The sequence below is a fragment of the Lates calcarifer genome, unplaced genomic scaffold (genome assembly GCF_001640805.2).
Source record: "Lates calcarifer isolate ASB-BC8 unplaced genomic scaffold, TLL_Latcal_v3 _unitig_5134_quiver_893, whole genome shotgun sequence".
In the NCBI taxonomy this organism is placed as follows: Eukaryota; Metazoa; Chordata; class Actinopteri; family Centropomidae; genus Lates; species Lates calcarifer.
Window position 1 is genome coordinate 34,058 of NW_026117316.1, and position 11,364 is coordinate 45,421.

At 41.2% G+C, this 11,364-nt stretch overlaps 1 protein-coding gene across 1 annotated transcript; it reads left to right on the forward strand.

The window, feature by feature from the left end:
• Positions 1 to 1,781: 1,781 nt before the first annotated feature.
• LOC108873830 (receptor expression-enhancing protein 6-like) lies at positions 1,782 to 4,397 on the forward strand. Its single transcript, XM_018662142.2, has 5 exons — positions 1,782 to 2,009; positions 2,674 to 2,767; positions 3,643 to 3,781; positions 3,928 to 4,096; positions 4,183 to 4,397. The coding sequence occupies exons 1-5, from the start codon at positions 1,829 to 1,831 to the stop codon at positions 4,344 to 4,346; spliced, it is 747 nt and encodes a 248-aa protein (XP_018517658.1). The 5' UTR covers positions 1,782 to 1,828; the 3' UTR covers positions 4,347 to 4,397.
• The last annotated feature ends 6,967 nt before the right edge of the window (positions 4,398 to 11,364 follow it).

The following is an 11,364-nucleotide window of genomic DNA, read 5'->3' on the forward strand; positions in this document are numbered from 1 at the left end:
AGCCAAATGGCAGCTACTGCTGTCTGGAAACATGAACCTGTAAATGTTTTCTGGGTCAGTGTCTGTGCTGCAGTTGATTTTCTCTACTTAAGCTCTTAAAGCTGCTCTAATCAGTATTTATATTAACAAAGGATCTAATGACTGCATGTAAGGTGAATGATATTGTCTCTGTCTGCAGCTGTATGGAGCTTTTTAGTCTCATTTAGCTCCTAGTTTTGGTTTAGCGGCTCATTTCCTGTCTGAGGAACAGCTGTAAAACTCCTCTGTCCTCCAGCTGCTGAGCAGCAAACAGCAGACAGACTCAGTCAGAGAGCAGCTGAAGGAGGTGGAGACCAAACACAGAGTGAAAACAGAGGGAATACAGGAGATTCATCAGCTGGAGACAAACACCACAACACATGAAGTATCTGTAACTTCTGAATCAGCTGTTTGTTAACAAGTTAGAAAACCACTTTGTAAGATGAGATTATGTCACATGATGTGCTGACGTGGCCAAGGAAGAGTTCAGGCACGTAACATTTCTGTTTCCTGAAATGAGATTGACCTCAATCTTCTCATCCCACAGTCAGAAAGGAAGAGAATATATGAATTTCCTGACAAACTGAGCTGACAGTGAACCTAGCACAGATGCTGGTTCGACCCACAGCTGGTCTACAGTCTTGTTCTTAGACACATGGATGTGGTCTGTAGATTTTATGCATCAGTCCTTTACATTTAATGTATTGTATTGATAAGTGGAAGTTTTTTCCTTCAGGTGATATTCAGATACTTTCAGCAGGAACTTCCTTGAGGATTCAGGCAGCAGTTGTTGATTATTCTCCAAAACAATCATCACATTCAGATGTGTTGTTACACACTCAGTTGGCAGTTTATTAGCTGCACCCAGTTAAAACTAAATCAGTCGATGTTCAGGACGAGGTTATAGAGTGTTTCTACTCTTCTGTCACATCAGTGAGGGTAGGCTAAACAACAGAAACACCTCTCTGTATAATGAATGAACTGCAGCTTAAAGTTAGAATCAATTCCTCTATAGTTTCAGTAAAACTGTAATAGTTTTACTGTATAAAGGAGGATTTACTGCTGGGTGTTCCTAATAAACTGACAGATCTGATCAGATCATTTCAACTGAAAATAAACTGGTTGTGAACCTGGAAAGTCAGTTTCTAACTGGAACCAAAAAACATCAGGTTTCCAGGTGTGAACTGTGACATCATCAGTGGGCGTGTCCTGTCCTCCAGGTTGGACAGAGAGGATGGAGATCTGTAATAACAGCCAGGCGTTTTTTAAACCAACCAACCAACTAATGTCATCCTGCAAAGAATTGTGGGATGACATTAGCTCCCATCCTGAACATGTAGAGACCTGGACCAGCTCTGATCGTGGCTGACTCTTCAGGTCATTTACCTCAGTTTGGAATCTTCATTTCGACTGCAGCCTTTGTTTGTTTCTGTTTGTTAATATGAGGAAAGTCAAGCCTCCTCATTGCTTCACACAAATCTGATGTTTCCTGCCTTCATGCTTCACACCAGAGTTTATTCACTCAGTCTGTTGCACTTTGGCTTTTATCCAAACAACAGTTTCTGTTCGGTTTTATCAGACTCTGGTTTTGTAGTAATTCTCTGGTTGATTTACCAATCAGTAGTTTCACAAAACTAATGTTAATTGATTATGGCTGATATTTTATGGCAGTCAGAGCTTGAATATATAAAAAATATGAAGATAAATAAACTAAGTATCGATGAAACCTCGCAGTCCTGCAGTAGAATCAGTTTGTTACAGCAGAGGAGTTTAACTGAGCAGGGAACAGCAGTCTATTCATACCACACTGATGCTCATACAGTGGATCAGTAACACACACACACACACTGAGGCAGGACATGATGTCAGTGTAGTGCCTGGTGCACAGTGTCCCTCAGCCTGTGCAGCGAAGTTAAAGCAGATTATCGTCAGAGAGCGACAGCAGAGCAGAGCGGCCTCCATGAGTGAACAGCAACATAAGCTGATCAGAGGTAGGACACGTTTTTTACTCAACTTCCTGTCTGGATCTGACAGGTGACATCTGAATATCTGCAGGAGAATCAGTCATTTATCACACAGTGTTTGTTTCTCAACCTTCTTCTTAAAGTCTGTCCACATCCATGTTTGATGGCACTGTTTTAATCATTCATCACACAGCTTGTCTAAATTTGTTTTTATCACCTTGGAAATATTTCAAAAAGAAGATTTTAAATTCTAGAGATGCAGAAACAGTACATGTTTTCATCTCAACCAAAAACGTCTGAATCGACCACAGACTGTTCAGATCTCGTCTTCTAACTGGAACTAAGAGGAACAACCACATCACACCTGTTTCAGCCGCTTTACGCTGACTCCCTGTTGATTTTAAGATCTTGTTGATCGCCTCTAAGACTCTTCATGGCTCCTGATTATATTTTAGTTCTTTAATGAACCTGGAGATCCTCAGGCAGAGATCTCCTGACTGTTCCAGAGACCAGGCTGAAAACTAAAGGCAACAGAGTCTTTAGGACCTGAGGCTCTGAGGAAATAATCCTATCTGAATCCTTGTCATCTTTTAAGTCTCGTCTTAAAACATAATTCTACTGGAAAACACCTGAGCTGTCTGTTTACTTCAGCTGTGCTTTATAACATGTTTTTAAATGTGTCTGTCGTCAGGTGCCGTCTCAGTGACTGGACTCTACCTGGTGTATGGATATGGTGCCTCCCTGCTCTGCAACCTGATCGGTTTCGTCTATCCAGCTTATTATTCGTGAGTGTTTCTTATTTTGACAGTGCTCTGCTTGTTGCAGTTCCCTCCTTCACAGAGACAACATTAAACCACTGACAGATGACGTGAATAATATCTGGTTACAGTCCAATGTTCTGCAGGGAAACCCTGGCTCCTTCATTCATCTGGATCCCGATCTGATCCAGCATCTAAACCAGCATCTGTGGGATGATCCGGAACAAACTAGATCCATGGAGCCCTGCACCCACAGGACCCACAGGAACCACTGCCAATGTCCAAGTGCCAGACACCACAGGACACCGCCAGAGGTCCTGCATCCATGCCCCTACTGGTCAGAGCTGTTTGGGCAACACAAGAGGGACCTATACATAATAAGGCAGGCTCCTCAGATACTGAATCAGATTGGGATCTGGGGAGTTACAGCAATGTTTAGGTGGGCGGTAAATGTCAAAGTAAAATCCAGATGAATGAAGGAGGAGTGTTTCCCTGCAGAACACTGGACTGTAACCAGATGTTATTCACTTCATCTGTCAGTGGTTTAATGTTGAGTTTGTTGAGATCTTGTCTAAAGTTAGATAGCAGGTCACACTGGTGTTTTCAGTAGATCAGCGTCTGTCATTAAACATTGTTCCCACCTATAAGTAGGTTTGGATGATTTCAACAGTTGAATCACTGTTAATTCTGAATGGAGGATGCACTGAAATCAGTCACAGTTGTCAAAAAATCCAACAACGACTCCTGATTGTTTCCTGCATCACTTCCTTTAACCTCTGCACGTTGAGATCCAAATTAAAAACAGAGAGAACAGACGCTAGGTGTTCAGATGTTATTATGCAGGTCACGGGTTAAATCCAGGTGTAAACAGGGTCTCTGGTCATTTCCACTTGTATCTGCAGAATCAAAGCCATCGAAAGTCCAAGCAAAGAAGACGACACAAAATGGCTGACGTACTGGGTGGTGTATGGCGTCTTCAGCTTGGGCGAGTTCTTCTCCGATATTTTCCTCTACTGGTTTCCATTTTACTACGCTTTTAAGGTGAGAAAACATAGAACCTGTGTCACAGCCTCACAGCATTGATATTCTCACTTCGATTTTATTTAAATGTTTGTTCTGTCCTGGATGTTGGAGGACAATAAAACTAAACAAACGTCCCTCTGTTGGTCTATCCTCTGTGGTTCCAGTGTCTCTTCCTGTTGTGGTGCATGGCCCCGATGTCATGGAACGGCTCCCAGGTCATCTACAACAAAGTGGTTCGGCCCGTCTTCCTCCGCCATGAGGCCACGGTGGACAACATGGTGAGCAATCTCAGTGGGAAGGCCATGAGCGCCGCCGAGAACCTCACCAGAGAAGGTACAGACCAGTGTAGTTAGTAACACACCAGTCCAGCATAAAACCTTGTTAAAAATCAGATTAAATATTCCTGTTCTTCTCTTCAGTCTTGTCCAACCTGGTGAAGAATAAAGCTCTGGTGACTCCGGTGTCGCCGGTTGCTCAGTCTGAAGCTAAAAGTTTACCAAGCTCATCAACGGCAGCATCATCATCTAAAACAGCTCCATCACAGCCGAGTGACGAACGGCCGGTACGTATCTGCCACGACTAACTAGTCCACCTTAAAGAACTCTGAGTCATTTAAACAAAGTCAGAAATCAACACTTCTACCTTTAGACATGTTTGGATTTCATACGACCACATCTGAAGACAGAAGTAAGAGAAAACTTTAGATGATGGTTTCACATCTGACCAGTCACATCACACCATCCATGACAGACAGATTATCTATTATGAAAACTATGGCTTAAAATATTTATTGACCTTTCTCCACAATGAAACTGAGACGAAAACCCCAAAACCTTCGAAAAGAAAAACTGATGAGATGAGCTAAAGTTTCTATTTGTGTGTTTGTTTAAATCAATAATCTGGAAACAAACACAACAGTTTGGAGAGATTTTCTTTCTTGACGTTGAAAACAGCTGCTGTCAAAAACAGTCTCACCACAGTAGCTGTTCTGGAGCTTTCAATCACATCACACAGTCTTCCTCAGCAGGTGGATTGTTGTTTTGTCATCTGTGCTTTTCTCTTTGTGTAGAAATTAAACAATGACATGCATCATAATCTGAGATCAGAGGTGTTGCTGTCTGTATTCTTGATCTTTGTACAGAGCTAGGCTAACAGTTTCCCCCTGCTTCCAGTCACTATGCTAAACTACGCTAATTACACCCTGACTCCAGCTCAGTATAATAAGCACACCAATGCATTACTCTAACAGCGGATTCCTCCTCTCCTCATAGAGATAGATCACATAGATGTTGAGCACCTTCCTGAGTGTTGAGGTCTGTTCTCGGCTCCAGTTTCTGGATGTGATTTGCTGTTTCTGGGTTTAGGCCTTTTAGACTTGCTGTATCTTCATTTTGTCAGATATTCTCAGTGTGGTCTTGCTTGGCAGGGCTGTGGGATGGTTGTTTTGTCCGTCTGTCCGTCCAGGTTTCTTCATCACATTCCTGCTCTCCAGAGGATGAACTTTAAGACAGTATTATACTTTGTACCTGTCTATGTATGGTCTGCTCACCTACAGTGCCTTCATCCTGGAGTTGGACTAGAAAGAGTAAAAATAAGGACAACTACATTTCTGTTTGTGTGTTGGCAAAGGATTATAGCTGAGGTTTTAGAGTTTAATGACTGTACAACCTTCTTTCTCCACCCTTAGGACAAACTTTAAAGTCACAGCAGAAACTGGCCCAGAAATGTTTAAAGCAGCTGCTGGAAACCTGTGAGAACCTATCAACTAACATGATGCATGTTACAGCAGCTGGTAGCAGTGATGATGCTAAATGAGGATATACACAACATTAGCTCCACAGGTAGAGAGAAGTGAGCAACGTTAACATGAGAAGCTAATGTTGTCCTGCTGTGAAAGGTTCTGAGCGTAGACTCTGATTTTGTGTGATACGTTCGTTGGTTTATATAATGTAAAGTAGTTAGCACATGAGGACTAAACGTGCTAACCCAGCTGTCTTGTCACCTGTTCCAGCCTTTCCTGGGTTAACCAGTACTTGGTAAGTCCACTGGTTTGGTGTCAGTAGTGTGTTTTACAGACAGTGAATGTGGTGTGAAGAGAAGTAGCCTGAACCCCAATGACCCTCGTACAAAACATCAGCCCTGTCATGGTTTAAAGCTAAAGCTGCTTTCTTCTTCGGTGGTGGTGCTGGACTGCAGATTTGGCTGCAGCAGCAGATGGAGCTGGAGATCTAACACCCCCTCCCATCCCTCCTCCCCCATCCTCACCTGCTGCTCTTAATAGCTTCAGCGCTCCCTGACTGATCTGCTTATTGGTTTTTAAAACATTACAAAGAATAATAGAAAAGGAATTACAGTTTTCTGTTCATCTAAAGTCTAAACTGTGTAGAAGTTTCTCTAAATTCTTTATAAGAGAGGGAGAAGTAAAGTGGTAAAGTTTTCTTATGTGACGTTTTACTTGTTTTTATTTTTTGCCTGTTTGTGTCACATGTCTGCCCATCAGGATGAAGTCAGTGTAGACTGATGGTAAGTCACAGAGAGACTGTCCTCCAGTAAAAACAACCACATACGTTGTTGGTGCCACAGCTTATACAGAGCTGTAGCTCCGGTTCGTTGTCCTCGGGTACGCTCTTATGGGACGTATCTGAGGGCAGGAACAAGCGGCCGTTCAGGTCGGAGGACTTGTTGGATTATTTCATGTTGAAACGAACTGTGTAAAGTTTTGTGATCTTGTCTTGGGTATTTTAAGATCTTAAAACAGTTACTTCCTCGTGCTGACAGAATAATGTCTTTGTAATCCTGTGGAATAAAGTTTGTTAAGTCAAATCACTGGAAAACAACCGACCTGCTGTCACACAGTCTGACAGAGTTCACATAGACTCTCTTATCTGAATGAAAACAGAAGACATTACTGTCTATTACGGTTATTACTTTTAGATTTAATGGTTAAATCATAAATCCATAAAACAGTTTGTGACTTGAGCAGCTTGTTTCTTGGTTTTCAGTCCAGGTAGGCAGCAGCAGAGGAAGAGGAGGAGACTCGGTGAGGAATCATCTTCCATCCTGATGGATCCCAACAGGAAAAATCCTCCTGTCAAAGAGACTGAATTCTTTTTTATATGAGATACGTTATATTTCTACAGCAGTCTAACAGGAAGTCACAGAGTCACAGAGTAGAAACCTCTGACCCTGCACCACACTGATGTTTCTTATTGTTGTTTTCAGTTTGTTTATATTTATGGATGTTTTTGCTTGTTTAGATGAGAAGCACCTGGAACCAGCTGTTAGTGTTGATCAGGTTCTCCACCAGGGGGCGACGTTTCCATCAGAGCAGAACATGATAATGACAGAAACAGCTGCTGAGGTTTAAACAGCTGAGTCACAGCTGCACTTTATTTATTTTTTGTTTTATTGTGTGTGTGTGTGTGTGTGTGTGTTTTAGGACCACTTCCACTTGTATTTTGGTCCGAGTATAAAAACTGCAGCAGTTATTATTTTCCTGCCCCTTGTTCTGGTCCTGGTCCTGAACCCTGACCTAGTCTTGGTCTCAGTTCTGGTCCTCGTTTTAATCTAAAGGTCCTGATTCTGAATTTGGTCACAGTCCTGGTTCTAGTGCTGGTCTTGGGTCAAACCCCATTTCTGGTACTGCCCCTGGTTCTGGTTCTGGTTCTGGTTCTGGTTCTCTGTGTTCTCATCACTATGTTGTTGTTATTTATCTATTTATTTATTATTTGTTTATAAATGACATTATGACCTTTACATGATGATAAGAAATAAAAAGTTCTGATCTGAATGAAATAAAATGATTCTCTGTGAAGCAGCAAGTTTTATACAATTTATTAAATAAATATAAAAATGTATAAAAGCCTCATTAAGTTCAGTTCAAGAGGAAACAGGAAGTGTTTTTCTGAGGAGATGAGCTTCACCGTTTCCAGTCTGATCTCAAGCAAATGATGTTTTAAATAAAGTTAGTTTAAAAAAAACAACAACTGTCAGTGCAGCCGGAAACGACTTCAGAATAAAAGACTGAAAACATGAAACTTATACTATCACACGTTTAGTCAAACATTCATCTTCAGAATCAGGCTGGAAAGTAACTAAGTACTTAGTAACTTCGTATTGACCCAATTATTGTATTTAAGTACAATTCTGAGGTACTTGTACTTTACTTTAGTATTTCCATCTTACGATACCTCTACTCCATTACTTTAAAGTCAGAATAATACTGTACTTTTTTACGGATTTAGTTACCGGTTACTTTTCAGATTGAGATTTTGCGTTAAAAATGCGGTAAACTCATAAATGGAACACAGTGTTAAAAAGAAGATGGAGAATTTACAGTTCAATACACTATAAATCACATTAGAAATCTATGAGATATTTAAATTACAATTAAACAGCAAGTAGAGCAAGTAAGTGAGTGAAATAATACACAATGATAAAAATTAAAAATGAAAAACCCTGTGTCTTTGTACTTTAATGTTTTCTTCTGACTGTAAATCTTCAGTTCGTTTTAGCTTTAATCCTCGGTTAGGATTTTTTTGAAATCTGTGACCGGAAGTACTTTTTTTCCTTTTGTAGCCGCTGTAGCCCTGAAGCTCCACCAGTGAACCACACTAACGAACCTGCACACGATCTATTAAACATGGGGCCGACAGGTGAGTCATCTCCTCTCGTTTTTAAGGTAACGGACACACGTTAGAGTGAAATTATTTCTGCGAGCGGCGGCTTTTTCTCTCCGTTTGTCTCTGTGTTCATTTATAGATAATTAGCGTCTTAGTGCTAACGTTAGCTAGCTGCTGTGCTGCAGGCTACAGTCACCTGAGCCAGGTAATTCAAATTCACCTGAGGGGTAACGTGTCTGTCGGTTTAGTGGGTAACAGCCGGGAGAAAGCCGGTGTGTGGGTTAAACCTGCGGCTCGTTTTTCCGCAGTTTTGACTTTATTCTCTGCTGTTTATGTAGCATGTTAGCTCGCTGTGCTTACTCACTGAGCTAGCTAACTAACTTACCAACCGACTAACGACCCTGCTAACTAACTAGCTGACTAATTAAATAACTAACTGACTGACTGGAGGCTGTAATTTCATCCACAGACACAGCTTGGGTGACAGATGTGTCTCCCGGAGCCTCCTGTCATAACTGCATGAGAAAAAAAATGCGCCGAACTCCGTTTAAAAATCTGTCAATTTAAAGAAAACACATCGTCGTTGAACCTTTTTAAAACGCTTAAAACAAAACTGAATATTTTATCTAATTCGCCATAATCTGTTAATGAAATCGGCTGAAACAGCTGATCCCCAAACAGCCCTCCTTCACTCTGTCACTGTTTTTGGTGAGAAAGCAAACTGGCATCATCTCTTTCAACAAGACTGAAAACCTTTTCCAAACGGTCCTGATCTGCTGATGAGTCCGGCACTTGGCTGATTCTCCAGAAAACACGGGTTTAGATAAAGTTAGATAAAAGTTCTGTCTGGTGTTGTCACGTGTTGTTTCAGGGTTTGTTTAGTCCAGTGAGTCACTTTTAAATTTAGCAGATATTTGAACGAAGTTTGTAAGATGAGAGCTTCTCACAGAGCCAGGAACTCCAGCTTTAAACAGTAAACAGTTTGATGTTTTCACTTGTTATGTCCAAATATTGAGAATTTGATGTTTTTTTCTCACATATGAGAATAAACTGAATACATTTGGGTTTTAGACAAGACGAGTCGGAGATGTAGGAGATGATAACAGGAATTTTCACAGTTTTCTGACATTGTATGAAGAAGAAGCAGATGGTTTTCATTCATGTGACATAGAAAAGTTGAGCTCTGACTGTTGGTAAGGACAGAGCAGGACTTTTACCTGTAACAGAGTGATTTACAGAGACCTGTCCTGTCTCATAACATCTTGTTTTATCTTGACAGAGAGATCTACAGTAAAAACATTTGAACATACACTAAGGTGTTAATTAAAGTGGAGTATCTCATGATGTCCTGTGACGTCCTCACCTGTCCTGTCGTCCTTGTCGTCCATCAGGTGAGGTGGTGTTTGGCAGCCCGGTTCCGGTCTGCTCTGAGAACCGACTGCGTTGGGACCTGAGCCCTGAGCAGATCCAGCAGCTTTCCGACGAGCTCATCGCCAACACCAAGATGGTTTATGACCGCGTCGGAGCGCTCGACCTCGACGGCGTCACCTTCGAGAACACGCTGAAGGCCCTCGCTGACGTGGAGGTCGAGTACACCGGTGAGTGTCTGATCACTTTCACTCCTGGAGAATTAAAAACATGCGACAACATGTTATTCACTGTCTGTCTGTCAAAGAGAAAAGTCTTGTGTTTTTATGAAACATCAGTGTGAGAGCATGACTCAGAGACATGATGCTGAGTCTGTATGTTCCACGTACGTGACGCCACAAATCAAAATATATTTAATTTATTTTCACTTTAGAGAAAAAAAAGCAGCAAAGTTTCACAAATGAGAAACTGGAACCAGAGAGTTATAGATTTATTATAATCTGAATAAATCAGATTGTTTTTCTGCTGATCAATCTGTTGTTTCAGGTAGAAATGACTTTAAAGACCCTTCACTCCTCCTCAGCTATTTCCACTTCTTCTGGTTCAGGATTAGTCCTCTGGTCTGGTTTAGGCTGGTTGGACCTGTGCTGGTCCTTACAGGAGGTCTCTGAGGTCTGGTAGAAAAAACTACAGGTGTAGGTCTGTTCAGTCACTGTGAGTGAAATCAGCTGGACGTGTGCAGACCTGACTGGAGATAAGCTGATAGATAAAGCAGTCAGATAAACTGTAATAACATCACTGCTCCGTTGTTCTTCTTTCATTTACATTAGGTGATAGACAGAAAATTAGTTTGATGATTGATCAATTTTCAATCAAAAATACTAAAGATTCGGTGTTTCAGCTCCTCAGACGTGAGGATCTGTTGGTTCAGTTAGTGTTTTAAAGCTGAAGTCCTCCTCTATCATCAGAGGATGATAATATTTTATTAAATATTACTTCAGGCTTATTAATCTGCAGGGAGATGATCAATGGAACGACATCGTAAAACAAAGACCATCATCTCCTGATCTAATCTAGACCAGGTTCACTAATCCAGACCTCTGACCAGAGCTGCAGAGCTGGGATGATTTTAATTGATCATTCAACAGAAAATCAGTTCATCGTTTGTTATTTTAAAGGTAGAAATATAAAACCTTACCTCTCGGTACCTGCGGTTCGTTTCTGATGATTAATAATCAGCAGATCAATCAATCATGACAGTAACTGTCAGATTTATGACCTGTTTATGCAACTGTATCTGCGATTTGTTGACGTCATTTGTGAGACATTCAAGTTGCAGGTTGTACACTAATCAGGGGTGGGTTCGATCCCCGGCTCCTCGTCGTGCCCTTGAGCAAGATACTGAACCTCAAAATGACCCTGATGGAGTCTCAGTGATCAATATGTGTAGAAAACCTTTATATGAATACAGCGAATTTACCTTTAACATGTCGTTGATCTGCAACTCCTCAAGTCTGAAAACAACTGAATTTAGTTTTCTCCAAATAATAATCAGTCAATATTAAAGAGGTATTAAATATTAAATCTGGTCTCCTGTGGACGGAGACTGAC